The sequence below is a fragment of the Emydura macquarii genome, unplaced genomic scaffold, assembly GCF_026122565.2.
Source record: "Emydura macquarii macquarii isolate MOO-44397 ecotype Brisbane River unplaced genomic scaffold, CSIRO-AGI_Emac_v2 contig_295, whole genome shotgun sequence".
Taxonomy (NCBI): Eukaryota; Metazoa; Chordata; order Testudines; family Chelidae; genus Emydura; species Emydura macquarii.
In genome coordinates, this window is record NW_027130432.1 from 1,801,813 (window position 1) to 1,818,031 (window position 16,219).

The following is a 16,219-nucleotide window of genomic DNA, read 5'->3' on the forward strand; positions in this document are numbered from 1 at the left end:
GTTAGTTAATGAAAGAGTATATTTAACTGATGAAAGAATTTGCTATGGAAAAAAAAAGCTTCACATCTTGCAGCCCATTATATCATTGTAGAACATACAGAATAATTTTGTAGATATTTATTACAAAAATTGAGAAGAAGTTAAACACCAGTAAAGTGCTATGGCTATAAAAGCTTGGGGAAAACATGAATAACATAATAAGCAAATGTTCTAAACCTTTAAATGAATGGAGGTAAGACATTAGTAATTCTCCAATTTTCTTTTTTAGGGATGTTAGAGATAAGGAGTGGTCTTCTGGGATAATTTCCTTTCTTATTCTTTTATTTATCCTCCTTCAAAAGCCAGAGTCCAGTTAGCTCTCTCCCTCCAGCTGAGGAAGGTTGTTGAATGGAACTGCCTTCAGGTTTTTATGTGCCTCTTCTAGATCAGGCTGCAGGGAACTATGTGGGAGCAAAACAAGCTCCCTGCCTCTAAGCCTCTGCTTGCTCTTTCACAATCCCTGCAGACACTGGGGGTCAGGAGACTAAGGGACCAAATATTGATCCGAAGTCCAGTCTCTTGCACTGCTTGTCTTTCATTGTATTTTAGGGATGAAAAGTATGATTGATCAGTACTGTATTGCTGGTCAAATTGTAGATGCCTGGTGCAGAGCGTTAACAAGTATAATTACCAGCTCTCCAGTGCAAGAATAATCAGTCTAATAGGGCTTATCTACACTTTCCTACGAGATTTGGTGGCAGTCAACCGGAGTTACGCAAGCTACGCAAAAAACTTGCGTAACTCCTGTCGACTTCTCTGGTTCCCTTCTGCATGCAGTCTTTGCTGCAGTGTGCCAACAGGAACCGTGTTCCCATCAAAACAGTGCTACGCCACTTGAGAAGGTGGTCTTAATAAGTCGATTTCTGGATCTACTGAGAGGTCTTTACTGACCACTCAGTTGATCCAGAGAAGTCGATCTAATGGCGGCGACTTTGCTGCCGTCAGTGTAGTCATAGCCATAGTCACCATTTTACAAGTCAATAAACAGGTCCATGTGTGTATATATCCCCAGACCCATAAATGGCAAATATTTCCCCCCTCCCCCACACTGATTATTCCAGCTGAAAACCAAGTATCCTAATCTGTGCAAAGAGGCGGTGTGTGTGTGGACCAGCCTTATGTGCGCACAGTAACAAATTTGCACCATTCATGTGCATCCTTTATTGGGCTAACTGGTGTAATGACAGAATATGGCCCTAAAATGTGTGTACCAAGAACTCTTTTTTTGGCCTGGAGTTGGAATTTCACATCCCAGAACCCATTGCTCTTAATGGGTCAGCAAAGTGAATTATTTCTGGCTCCAAAGAGATAATTTATTAATTACTATAAGTGCATAATGCATTTTATAAAAACAATTAGCAGTCAAATAAATGGAATGCAAAGTTGCTAAAGTAAAGAGATTATAAATGGTGACCCTTTTGGATTTTCTAGACCTTCAAATGTGTTTGTCTGCATCACCCACATCCTCATAACATTCCTGATAGCGGACCTGGAAAGTGTTGTTGTTTATCCAAAAAGAGATGCTTTGCAAAATATCCCCCACATTCAGCTTCTAATATCTGAGAATTGCTTCACTGGAGTCTATTTCACACCCCCAAATTATTTCAGATCTTAGATGGGGTAGTGTAAAAGAATGTATAGGTTACTGGCTGCCATATGCAGTGGCATCCTACAGCCCTGCCCCAGCCATACCCATAGGAGGAAGCCATACCAAGTCAGGCAGCACAGGGGGTGGCAGCAGCGGGAACTGCAGTATTAAATGCCAGCAGGGGCTTTTAAATTCTCTGAGCTGGACCAAGTAGCTGCAGGTTCCCTGCTGCTGAGTAGAATTCACAACCCAAAACAATGCATGGTTAGGGAGAGTTAGGTGCCAAAGCATGGGTTTAACAAAAGCCAGAAACCTGAGCGGGCAGATACCTAAGATAGCCAATAGGAGGAGCTGATGAGAGGGGTGTCCCATATCGGAGGTGAGTGCTCCAACCACTGGGCTAAAAGTTATAAGGGAGGCAGTGCTATCTTCTCTGGCATCTATTGTATGGGTTTAGGTGTGTTCTGAACATGTCCCAAAGGCAAGATAGGTAGGGGAATGCCAATTTTGATGATCTCTCCAAGTTTTAGGGGTGAATTTGTTGCTGTGCTGCTGAGTGTCAGGAATGAGGTGGCTGTGTGCATGCCCAGCCAGCAAAATGGAGACTTCGATGGCTTTAATAGTGGAAATTTAGGCAGCAGTTGAACAGGGGTTTTGTGCATGCCAGTGGTACCTAAATGTTGAACTTAGGCACCTACTGCCCCTTTGGATACCTAAGTCCCTTTGTGAATCTGGGCCAAAACCTTAAAATGGGGCTGGGCTAGTACTGTGAGAGGGTGAAACAAAGGTGAGAAGAAGTCAGAACAAGAGACATAATAATTGGTCTGTTTATGTGGGGATTATAAAGGAAACAATACAAATGTTACCATTAAAAAGTGTTAAGTGGATTTGAAACCATCAGTGTGAATTATGATTTGATTAAACAATAGTTTTATTTAGACAGCTTCTGACATATAATTCTGATCCTGTAGGATTCATGCTGTTTAAAGGGAAACATTATGCATATGTTTAAGATTAGCACTGTGAAACATCAAAATATCAGCAGTAAATATCAGTGTAAATGAACTGAGAAATATTTTATATATAAACAGTAACTTGGCATCTATGATGAAGCTTCAGACATTTGGGATGACCAAATGGAAACAGTTTTTGTAACTTTTTTACAGCACAATGGATAATGGGTTACAAGAAGATCAAAAGGATTTATACAAAGTGTGCATGGGATTGGCAAATTTTTGTGACCGATGGCGTCCATGTCACTCTTTGGGGCACTTGCTGTCTTTTTTCTTTTTTTTTTTAAACTGTGTGTGTCCAGTGCTTGATTCAGTGGGGCCCCAACCTGATAAATGCCAGTAGGCACTATATATACAAAATCTAGATGTAATTGCTGTATCCTGAAGCTCCTTAGGGAAGGAGCTCTCACTCCTATCCATTGGTGAACAGGTGAAATATGGCTACAGAGATAGTATCTCCATAAGCTTTCTACCCAGTACTCCTTCAGTAAGATTTTGGGTGCCTCTGTAAGTGTACACAGGCTCAGAATTGGTTTGGGTAGTGGAACTGAACTAAGATGAGTAAAGGGCTCTTATCTCCCAGCAAGGAGTGCATCCTCTGTGGCAAGGACTCTCCTCAATGGTCCTGTATGCTACTGATTCTACTGAAGATTCTCTGTCTCTGAGAGGACTCTTCAATGAGAGATGATGCAGAGGCAAATCTTTGCTGAAGCCACAGAGTTCAGCAGTAGAGCTGAGTGAATTCCAGTGAGGCCACTCCTCACAGCAACTAAACAAAGCTGAAGCCCTGCCTAACTGCATCTCAAGACCCTGGAACTATGCTCCCCACTGACCAAATTGTGAGTGGGCTTTAGCAGATATGAGAGAGAGAAATGACTTGGAAAAGGAGCCTATTGAATACCAGGGTGTGTGGGGTGGGGGAGCGGGGAACTGAGTTAACTGACTACTGTCAACGTTACTGTAGGGGAATATGTTAGTTATTCAAATTGACATACTGTTGCTGTGTTTCTGGAGCTGATCTGGTGTTCACTTTCTAGGGTGACCAGATAGCAAGTGTAAAAAATTGGGACGGGGTGGGGGGTAATAGGTGCCTACATAAGACAAAGCCCTGAATTATTGGGACTGTCCCTATGAAATTGGGACATCTGGTCACCCTATTATCCCTTTTCCCCAATAGTGTTTTCATTGTTTCATTGTGTCTTGCCATCGAAAGCTGCAACCCTAAAATTATTTTTGAACCTAAAAATGAATGGATGGAGGATCTGGTACAAAGGAACACAAGTCTTGTTGGTACTTAGGTTCTACTGCAATGGGTGCCATATAAGAACCTATATAGAGTGAAAAAGAGACATCTGACATTGCTGTGATATGACTTGTGAGGGAAATATTTTCCTTGATGGTAAACTATTGTGGAATACTCTCTTGCATTTCTGTATCTGTATGGACAATAACCTTCTATCACCGATAAATACAACAGGACTTCAGATATTTTTAAGATTAGTGAAAATTTTAGTCCAGGAAAAAATCTCTCCATAGTGATTTCTGTCTCTCTCTGCCCTTGAAATCTTATAATATGCTCTCTCCTTTATTCAGTCAGTCCCGCAACATGCTGCCACCTTCCCTACCTTTCAAGATTTTTTGCAGGACTCAACTGTTGCTTCTTTGGACAGAGCACTATTAATTAAAACCTCTCTAGCTGTGACTGAAACATTGGAGTTCGGGCAAGATTTAGTGCTCATGAGAGCTACAAATTATATTTATTTAGATGATATATCGTGTATTATTTATTTGTGATTGCTATTTAAATAGGGCACTATCCTGAACTGATAACTGTTTAAAATGGAGAAGCCAGTTCCTACTTGATTATATTAAAATAATGTGAATAATATCATTTCTACTTTAAACATACCTAAATGAGGGAAGAACAAGTGACTTGCCAAAGATCAAAGAGTGAGTCAAGAGCTGAGACTAGAGCCCAGAGGGTCTTGCACTTTAATTGCCAGACCATGTTTCCTTTTCCATGTTTCTAGTACTGCTTTATTTAGCATTAGAAAATCTGCTGAATCACATTTAACGTGGGTCTTACCAATTTTCTTAGATAAAATGCTCATCTACCATAGTGAAGGGCAACTTCAAAACACCTAGATATAATAGAATTAATCCAGCATAATAATTTAGCCTTGTGGGAGATTTTATAAACTTCTTCTGTAATCAGCAGATTGACAGTAACAAGTGTTTCTTTCCATGAACACTGCAAATTTGTAAAAATATCTCTGATTTTTATTTAAAGCCTTCCATTTCACTTACACTAGTACTTATATCTTTTATCTAGAATCAGAGGCAAAAAGTTGTTTTAAAATGTAATGTCTTAGAGAAGACAACAGACAAAATAAAGCTGTGGAGAAGTGTGGAGAAGGCAGGTTTGACAAGACATAGTGAATTTAAAGTACAGAACAAACAGACTGTAAGAACTTTGTCAGTGACTTAGATTCACTAATAATTTTTACTGACAAGTTTCCTTGATTTATCTTTTTTTTTTTTTTTTTTTAATGCCTTCTTCCTTTTAATATCCCCCATATACCCTTGCAAGATTAATATGGGCTAAATCTGTCTGTCCCGGAACAGCAAATGCATTTTTCTTTTTTTCATACAAAAGGCAAACTCTGTTTCCAGTCACAGAAAAGTATTGCTTTCTCTTTTGCTCAGAGTAATTAAGATGTGAAAATGTACTGCTTTTAGGTGATACTCAAACTCAGTTTATGATGCAGTGTGTCAGTGATCAGTGCAGTCCTTGGTGCTTCGGTATCATTACAACAGTGTGATTAGTTTTTGTATAAGAGCATGCCATTATATGATAAACACGAAGCTCTTATAAAATTGTTTAGCTGTTTAATTTTATATAGTTTATTTTTCTTTTGGAGTGAGCATTTGCACATTGAAACCCTTTCTCTTTCAGAAAATATCTCTGATATTTGGGTGTAGGTTTTCATAGCAGCACATAATTGCAGTTTTGAATACTATGTAATTGTGGGTTTATTTTAAAACATAGTGATGTCTATCTATCTGACAGCATCTGCAAATCAGGTAGTTGGACAACGAAGTGTTGTAAAGTACACCTGCAATTATTTACAGGCAGAAAAATGGAGGTGCAAAATTTAGGCCATGTTTGAGGTCTTTTTGAAATTCAGGGACAAAATCTAAAATATTGCCATTAGATCTGTACGTGCCTTGATGAAAAGTGACTAATACAGAATCTCAAGAATTCCTGTAACATGTGGAAACATTTTGCTTTACTGTAAGACAAAAAATATTATAAAGCCATTGCTTTAGGGATCTAGGTTAGTTCAACAGATTAATTCATTGTTTCATTTCTGAAAATTGGGATTCAAATAGAACATAGTAACCATCATACCAGATCACAGATCTGTGGTCCATCTAATCTTGGATCCTGCCTTTTACAGTGGCCAATAGCAAATGCTTCAGAGAAAGGTATAAGAAATCTTATAATGGACAATTATGGAATAACTTGCCATAGTCTTATTTCCTAACCTTGTCAATGAAAGTGAAGGTTGCTTAACATCTTGTAGGATCAAGCCCTTTTAAACCATAGCACGGAGCTCTCCCATGCTGCAGAACACAATTACTTCCAATAAAGTCACAAGCAAGTCACAACATTTCTTGTATGTAGTGTACCATGTCTGAATCCTAAATTTTACTAATGAATGCACTAGAACAGTCCCTTCCTGAGAATCCCCTAATTCAGCTGTGTTGCAAAGATGTTACTGATAAGATGGTGTGTCTCCATATATATAGACACTTAATTCATTGTTCCTGAAAATGGTAAGCCCTTGCCAGGACTTGCTGTGAATTTGCTCTTCATCTATATTGCAATTATTGTTGCTAACACACAGTTTTTTTTCCCCTTCCCTGCTAAATGCTTAGTATGTGCTTGTGTGTAGACTACCCTATTTTTCAGTCTGATCAAAGACTTGGAGGCTGGACTGTTAGGCATCTGCTCCAGGGACCATCACTAGCCAGTACCCACACAGTTTAAAAAGCAATATACACAGCATGTTTGTATTCAGTTCTTTCATTTTCATATTTTTCTTCTGTTGTCCTCATTTTTCTTGTCTCCCTATACCCTTGAAATCACTGCCATATTCCTATATTTCAGTGCTAGCCAACAGTGCAGCTTCCCTGCCCTCAGCGTCTCACAACTTTATTTCATAGAGCTTTCTATCTACCATTGCCCTAGGTAGCAATCTATGCTTTTCTGTTTCCACTCCTAGGTTGAAATATTAAGGTTGTTTTTATTTTTTGTGTTCTTGGGGTTACCTTTTGCTATTGTGGGATTGTGGGAACAGAGAAGTCTGGAAACTGTACAAGGTTCAATTCATAGAAACATAGAATATTAGAGTTGGAAGGGACCTCAGGAGATCACCTAGTCCAACCCCCTGCTCAAAGCAGGACTAACCTCAGCTATATCATCCCAGCCAGGGCTTTGTCAAGCCTCAGCTTAAAAACCTCTAAGGATGGAGATTCCACCACCTCCTTAGGTAACTCATTCCAGTGCTTCACCACCCTCCTAGTGAAAAACTTTTTCCTAATGTCCAACCTAGACCTCCCGCCCTGCAACTTGAGACCGTTGCTCCTTGTTCTGTCATCTGCTACCACCGAGAACAGCCTAGCCCCATCCTCCCTGGAACCCCCTTTCAGGTAGTTAAAGGCCGCTATCAAATCCCCCCTCATTCTTCTCTTTTGCAGACTAAACAAGCCCAGTTCCCTCAGCCTCTCCTCATAAGTCTTGTGCTCCAGCCCCCTAATCATTTTGGTTGCCCTCCGCTGAACTCTCTCCAACTTGTCCATATCCTTTTTGTAGTGGGGGGCCCAAAACTGGACACAATACTCCAAATGCGGCCTCACCAATACCGAATAGAGGGGAATAATCACTTCCCGTGATCTGCTGGCAATGCCCCTCCTAATGCAGCCCAATATGCCATTAGCCTTCTTGGCAACCAGGGCACACTGCTGACTCATATCCAGCTTTTTATCCACTGTTACCACCAGGTCCTTTTCTGCAGAGCTGCTGCCTAGCTCATCGGTCCCCAGTCTTTAGCGGTGCATGGGATTCTTCCTTCCTAAGTGGAGGACTCTGCACTTTTCTTTGTTGAACCTCATTAGATTACTTTTGGCCCAATCCTCCAGTTTGTTTAGGTCACTCTGTATCCTATCCCTACCTTCCAGGGTATCTACCACTCCCCCCAGCTTAGTGTCATCCGCAAACTTGCTGAGGGTACAATCTACTCCATTCTCCAGATCATTAATGAAGATGTTGAACAAAACCGGCCCCAGGACCGACCCCTGGGGCACTCTGCTTGTAACCGGTTACCAGCTAGACATGGAGCCATTGATCACTACTTGTTGAGCCCTATGCTCTAGCCTGGTGGTTTAAACTAATCTTCTGCTCAGAAGTAAAGGATGTGGGATGTTGCAGAGGAGACAGGTGTTGTGGCCTCTTGACTTGCAGTTCCTGAGGATCCATGTACACCAGACCTAGAGACTCAGAGACATTTGTATGCAGAGTTGACATGTTCCATGCTGCTTACTTTAATAAAATATTTCCGTTTGCTGTTTACCCTACCGTTCCCATTTTTCCTTAGTACTCTTATTTACATACAAATCATGGACTGACTTAAGTAGAAAGGCCTTACATCTAGCTTTGATGACAATCACAGAAGAACTTTGGAAAGGAAGTGTTATAGGCAAGGTCCTTATAGGCCTTCCCTTAGCCTGATTTGAAAAAACACTCAGCTGGAAATCAAAGACAAAGCCATCCAAACTCATTTGCATTGCAAGTACTTTACGTCTTGTCCCTTCCTTATTTCCCTTCAAGACAAATGAGATAAGGGAGAAGTATTAAAATATCTTAGGCCTAGATAATTAAGGGCTATCTGTACCATAACCAAATCTTATATTGAGAACACTGGGTAGGTACAACCAATGCAGATCACAAAGAAAAGGCATTAACCATACACATGCTTCTATAACAACAAATAAAAGGTTAGTTGTATGTGCTGTGTGACTGTTAGATTCTGGATTAATTTTAAAGGAAGGACCTATAGGAACAATTTAGGATGATTTAGACTCGAGTTGAAGAATTATTAAGAACTTTATTTTATAGCTGCCTGCCACAAAAGTAATGGAATCTGATTTTTTTTTTCATGTTGTGATGTGTGCTTTTATGACTTTGGGGGGTTTGCTTGGGAGTGGTTGTGAGGGTAACCATTGAAGGTTACTGAGACCTTTGAGCTGCCAGGCTGAACCCTGGGCTCCATGGGACTCTAACTGAGGGCAGGCACACAGCAAGAACACTGACATGTCCCAAAGATGCACAGCAGAGAGATGGGTGAGGTTTCTCCTTCCTCAGAGGGGAGGGAACGAAAGGGAAAAGACATCTGAAAAATGTATAAAGTGAATTTACAAATGTCAGCTCTTACTCAAACAAAAATATCTGCCAGGTATCTATGATAGAGACCATTATGTGCATTTTGCATTCACCTTGAGGGTATTGCTTGAAGCTGCCACAGGGGTTCTTTTCTGTTTTCCTTAGTATTAGTGAGAAATAAAAGAGCTAATGTATATAATAAATGAAAACTCATTTAAATCCAAATAGAGGAAGGAATAGCTTGGCCAATAAAATACCAATATGTGCACTAGAGAAGAACTATAATACTTTATTAAATCATGAGAGGTAAATAGGGCCAGGCAACTCAGGACCCAGGAGCTTTACAGTAATTAAAACTACATTTAATTAAATTAAATCTTCAAACTTCTGCAATAGCAACCCCATCTCCCAGCAAGTATCTTTTTTGCATTGGTTCCTGTGACTTGTCAAATTTGGTGGACCACTGGAAGGAATGAGTTATCTGACTTGTTGGCCTTTGGCTGAGAATGTTCTGCCAGCTGTCCTGTAGTATTCCTTCTCGAGAATCTCCATTAGGAATTTTCCTAACCATTGCAGATAGGCGGGGTCTTCCAGCATATAAGGCTTTATAAATCAAAACTGAACCCAGAGACAAATAGGCAGCCAGTGAAAAGCCCAAAGCACCGGTGTTATGCGCACATAGAGATTTGCCCAACTCAAGAGCTGGGCCACTGTATTATTCATTATTTGAAGTTTGAAGTTCACTTCTAAGTTAGCACCAAGTAGAACAATTATAGTAATTCAGCCTTAATGTTACAAACCTCTGTCAAGGTCTGCATCAGGAAAGGAATGGTCACTCTGGCAAGGCCATATCAGAAAGTACTTTTCCTTTTCAATTTAAATAAGGTCTCCTGGGCCCATAATGTCATCTGGATATCCGAGAGCAGTGGTGGATTTGTTATTGATTCTGAGACTGTGAACCATATTTTCAAAGCTCAGACATACATCTCCAGAAGAAGGCTCACTCTTGGTCCTGGCTGATTTTTCCTAGATGCATGTCTCTGTCAGCAGCACACTTTTACATCTTTAAGACTCTGAGAAAGAAAACCTACCACAACAGGAGAGTTTAATGAAAATGGGACCAATCTGAATGTACATCCACATGCTAACTACAGACTAAGCCATTCCATTCTGTTCTTCAGTGGTTGTGCACACACAAAGGACAGGAGAAATCAATGGAACACTTCAGGACCCTGCATGCTGAATCTTTGGAGGGAAAGAATAAGAAGAGATAACTGAAGGAAGAAAGGGAAGGGGAAGGGACACACCCACTAAAGGGCTATAATACTAATTCCTAGAAGACTTACTGGCAAGTCAACGGAACTTCATATTCCATGGTATCAAAGTCTGTGGATAGAATTAACAAAATCAGCAAGAGCACTCACTGTTTGAAGCAGTCAGCCAGCCATAGACCGCAATAACATCTATGCACTATACCTACATTAAAATCAGACTGGTCAGGATTGAACACATCTGTGGAAGATAAGAAAATTATCCACAGAGAGAAAAAGCTATATAAAATTATCAAAATCAAGGAAAGCTGGATTTCTCAAATTTCTATTTGCATGAACGGAATCCTGCTGAAAAGGTTTTGACTGATGCTATGGAAGAAAGATTTATTTGTTTCTGTCATAGCCATAGCCAAGCAGAGTAAAACTTCTGTAAGCTGCCACTGATCTGACTCAAGAATTCTCCATTATTGGTGCTCTATCTGCTTCTCTTGGTACTTACCAATCACAAGCCATCTGGTGACCTTTGACGGCAATGTGAGTGGCCCTGTATTGAGGGAGGTGGATAAAATATTCGCAGTGTTCCACTAAATGGTCATACTAGTGATCAATGGCCAAAATGTGACACATTTCAGAGGGTCTGGAACCCAGTGGAATCCATTTGCTTTTCCTAGGGTAGAAAATTCAGACCCCGATTCAGTGAGATATGTAAGCATATTGTTGTTTGTACTGTGATAGTATCTACCAGCCCCAGTCATGGGCCAGGATCCCATTGTGCTAGGTGCTGTACAAACACAGAACAAAAAATACAGTACGTGCCCCAAAGAGTTTATGCCTAATTTTAAACATGTGTTTAATCCTATTGATTTTCCTATTGAAATTGAAGGGACTATTCACATACTTAAAGTTTGGCATGATCTTAAGTGTATTGCTGAGTTGAGGCATATATTGTGTTCCCAACCTTAACAGGGCCGAATATTGGCCTGGACCTTTGCATTTGGATGCTAATCTAAATGAGTAAAAATATATCATTTTTATTTTTTAGAATTATCAACATTTTCAGGAAATGGAGGATAAATTTTTGAGCCTGTGGCCTGGGCCAGCTGCAGACTTTCTTATCCCTGTCTAGAGACATCCTTAGCCTGGAAGTGGCTTCATGGCATGGGATTCTGTTTTGTTTGGTGCATACTGCCTATTGTGAAACATCAATCACTTAAGACACAGCTATACCCAACCTAATATCAACTATACCTTTCTTTAAAACTGTCTTACAAAGCATAGAAATTGATTTTTTTTAACCATATCAACTAAACATATTTTATAACACTTTGCATCAGCAATTAACATAAAAATTCAGTTCTCGTTATAAAAACTAACTGAAGACCAATGTTTCAATGGAACCATTTCAGGTTTGAGAATGTTTTCGAAAAATCACAGCTTATTATGACTGGCCATTGTCTAAGGCCATTTCGAAAATGTTCATGACAATAGTACAAAGAAAACACTGAACTACTGTAGCAATGAAAAGCTCTCCTTAAAATAACGGAACAAAAATGTATATGGAAGGAGAAGATTTGCAAGATATTTTAATTTTTTTAGAGAAGAGAACACTTTGATGTAAACATACATATCTACATACCAGTGCATCTGCATGCACAATTATCTGTTATGCACAGGCAAATCCTGATTTTTGCATTTAAAAAATGGAATTGCCCTCACATGAGGAGGTCTACTGAAAATTAGGGCCTTACAAAGAAATATTACAAAAACACATAACATTGCAGAAAGACAAATTCTGTGAAACTGTGTTGGAAGGTGTTTTTAGTAATGTATTTCAATGACTAACAGCACGATCAGTGGCAGAGCTAACAGGGTGAAAAGGGGCACTGTGACCTTACGCACTATGTTACAATGCCATTCACTTGAATTTCACCCAGCAGTCCCTTCAGTGTAAGGAGGGCCAGATGGGTCAAACCCGAATGGTTCTGTGTCCCCATGCACTAGATCACAATGCTTGGACCAGGGAGCTGAGCCCTATTCTGCAGGGCAGAAGCTTCGTCTGCTGGGTGAGTGCAGACTGGATTCACTCTCCAATACCCCTGCTTGCTAGTGCCTTCCTTCTGTACCAGGTCGGGATTAGGACTGTGGTACCAGGGTGGAGGGTGCAGAAGGCATGATAATATGTGAAATACACAGGCATGATAATGTGTGAAATTTGTAAGCCAACAGGTATAATTGAAGGTAGCACCACTAATTATCCATTGCCACCTCTGGTTGCAAAACCTGACTCTGCCACTGAGCAACACATAAAAGTATTGAAACATATAAGCTTCAATGGATAAAACATTTTTTCCAGTTTGTAGTGATTAATAGATCACGTGGAATATACAAAATAATTATCTTTACACAAAACGTGTCAACAAACCATATTTCATGTTTTGGATCAATACCCCTGGTGCATATTAAAATGAAAGCTATTAATCAGTGCTACCCCACAAAATTCCAATCTTTTCACTTCTAATTATATAATAAAGCTTTTAAAAATATTGTTTTGCATTTTCCAGTGTTTGACCATTTATCTATATTTTTATAGGTGGGTACAATATTTAACTGTTTTTAAACGATAGAATGTAGTAGTGTAAAAATGCACATTTCTGTAGTTTCCACTGACTGGGTGCACTGTATGACACACATGCTTCTGTACATTTCCAAAATTCAAACCTGATGTGAAGTAAGCAATTGATTAATTTGGCATTTATACTAGCTTAATCCTTAGTCTTTTTAGGTGATGTCATGTGACTGGTAGTTATATGACTTTCAGATAAAGGTCACAATATTATTTTCTAACAGGATCTTGTTGCTGGAACGTAACAAGGCAATCTAGTAATGTCTTCATTTCTAATCTTCATCACACATCCATCTCCAATGAGCACATGGCCAAAACAAAATATGTCTTCTATGATGCCACTTTGTTTGCTGCAGCCAAGAGTGATCCAAATGCAGAATCTGGTTTTTGTACAAGATCTTCAGGCTTGTCAAACTCAATTACCTGAAAGTCAGCAGGAAATAGATAGAACACATGTCAAATAGGAAGCAAAAACATAAATATTTTTGAGTTTCATACCATATAAAACTTCTTTGGGTGAGGATAAAGCCATTGGTTATTGGCCTATTACAAAAGTGGTCAGGGGAGGGTCTTTGGGTTGTTGTGCAGAGGTTAGACTAGATTATCACAATGGTCCTGTCTGGCCTTAAAGTATATCACATATAAGTAATAATGGCAGTAGAATTTTATTATAGAGTTGAGTGAGAGGGAAACATTCGTGAATCAACTCATGATACTCTGAACCTCAGTGCCTCATAGTCATGGTAAATTATGACTATCCAGAATTCTATGGGATAATAAATGGAGCCAAAAATGCATAAGCAGAGACATTTCCATATTACTTAAGACAACTTATTAGCTGATCAGGCTGTTAAGCTCCAGTTGATTTCTGGCTTATATAATGGCTTTGTAGAGACCATTACCAGATGTCATAACCCTGAAACTCCTTTAAGTGGCACTGGTTCCCTGATCAAGGCGGTACAAAAGACACAAATTCCACCTTTCCTTCCCCATCGAAGTCTGTGCCAAACCCAGCTTGGCCAAACACAAGGATCAGAGCCAAAGGCATCACTTTAGGGAACAGTCAGATTAAAAGTCTATATAAATCTGCTGTGACTATACCAGTATATTACATTCAGTTCTAGGCACCTAATTACCAAAATGCTATCAACAAATAGGAGGAATTCAGAGAAGAACAACAAAAATGTTTAGGAGGCTGGAAGGACCGAGGGCTTATCTATACAGGAAAGTTTTTCCAGTTATACCAATGTAGTAAAACTGATATAAGTCTCCATGTGGACATGTTCATTCCAGAATAAGAATGATGTTTTTCAGTTTAGTTTAAGCCCCTTCCTAAGCAATGTAAGATATATTAAAAAAAAAAAAAAAAAAAAAAAAGCCCTCTTATACCAGAATAAGAATATCAGTTTAAATTCATGTCCATTTATACCAGTGTAACAGTCCTGAGTAGAAAAACCCTAATTTATAAAGAAGACCAAAGGCTCGATCCTGCAAGGTGCTGAGTTATTCTGGCTCTGAACCAGCAAAGTATTTAAGTATGTGCCAATGGGACTGCTTATGCTTAAAGTTATACTTAATTTATTTGCTGGATTGGGGCTAGAATGTTCAGCACATTATACAACTGATCCCCCCAAAAGTTCAATAAGTATAGCATAGCTGAGCAATAATGAAAGGAAATAGGGGAGGACCATGGCAAAAGTCTAAATATTTGAACAGTGCAAACACCAAGGATGAAGAGAGTGTTTTGGGTGGTTTGGGGTCTGAAAAGGAACAATAGGAAGAAATTAAGAAGAAAAAACTTAAAGAAAAGCTTCCATGAAATAAGATCTATTAGGCAGTAGAAAAGTTTTTCCCAAAGGAGGTAGTGAAAGCCTTGTTGTTTCAGACATTTTAAAGTAGATCAGACATAGCACTAGTAAATGTACAATAGGAAATAAATGTACAGTGGAAGACTGATGGATTAGGTGATCTTTAGGTCTTTTCCATTTCTAACGTCTTTGATTCTGTACCTTTCCATTGTCCATAACCAAAATACGGTCACATTCCAGAACAGTGTTTATGCGATGCGCAATGGTTAACACTGTGCAGTCCTTGAATGCTTCTCTGATTGTGCACTGAATTAGTCCATCAGTTTCAGAATCAATGGAGGCCGTGGCTTCATCAAGAAGAATGATCTGTTGAGAAAAAAGAAACTTTCAAACATACAATCTGTATTTTTAAAAAATCTTAAAGCCTTATAATAATTTTATACATGGATAAACAGGAATATATATTGAAAACAGAGTTTATCAAGCTAGATATTTATTTTATAATGCTTATTTTTAACAATCAGACTAAACAAAAAAATGAAAATCAAATTATTAAATTCCCATCACTGGGGTTTGAGAATTTTCAAGGTGGGGAGATTTTGATTTGGTCCCTGATCCTACAAAGACTTATAAATATGCTTAACAAGCGGGACTACTCAAATGGTCAACTACTCGTGTGAGGAAAGTTAAGCATGTGTGTTTGTACAATTGGGGTGCAAATCAAATCCCTAAGCTTCAGATTCTCAGAACAAATCCCAGTGATGTGAATTTGATTCTCATTTTCTTCCTGTTCTATTTGTATTGTTAAAAATTATCATTTTAAAGATTTCTCCCATACTGACTTCAGTGGGACTACTTGTGTACATAAAGTTAAGCATATGTAAGTGTTTTTAGGATTAGGGCCTTGATTTGTAATATTTCTGCTACTTGGTGGTGGTATGTGCAGGAAGGTGCAGAGGGAGAGTTCTGATTTTCTGGATTTTGTAATGATTTGGGTATTATTTTTAACTAATGACAAGGCCAGTTAAAGCTTGGGCTAGGCGTTTTTTTATGTCTTTTTAAATCTAAATGAATAAATGTTCACTTTAATCATTGGATACCACAGTTACAAATTGAAATTTCCATAAGGTGGGGAAATATTAAGCATATTGGTCATCTAAGCGATAGCACCTTACTCTTCTTCAGATGAGAATAACAGTGGACATATAGTCAATTGAAAATGAAAAACACCAAAAATTAGTGATCTTATTCTTGTACTTCAGTATTATTTAGATAGTTCATCCTCTAATGCTAATAAAACTGCACCCAGGAACAAAAGTAAGTATGGGGCTGTGACAGAATATACCCCAAGTTCATATCCTACAAATTATAGTAATAATCTTTGTATAAAGTATGCTTTGTAAGGTGGTATATAAAAACTCGTAATTTGCTG

At 38.9% G+C, this 16,219-nt stretch overlaps 1 protein-coding gene across 1 annotated transcript in view; it reads right to left on the reverse strand.

The window, feature by feature from the left end:
• Positions 1–13,309: 13,309 nt before the first annotated feature.
• Positions 13,310–16,219, reverse strand: part of LOC137154521 (ATP-binding cassette sub-family C member 12-like) — a 64,850-nt gene continuing 61,940 nt past the window's right edge. Inside the window, exons 28-29 of the mRNA XM_067550239.1 lie at positions 14,989–15,153; positions 13,310–13,402 (exon numbers count right to left, since the gene is read on the reverse strand). Coding sequence (XP_067406340.1) covers positions 13,310–13,402; positions 14,989–15,153 — 258 coding nt within the window. The remainder of the gene's footprint in view (positions 13,403–14,988; positions 15,154–16,219) is intronic.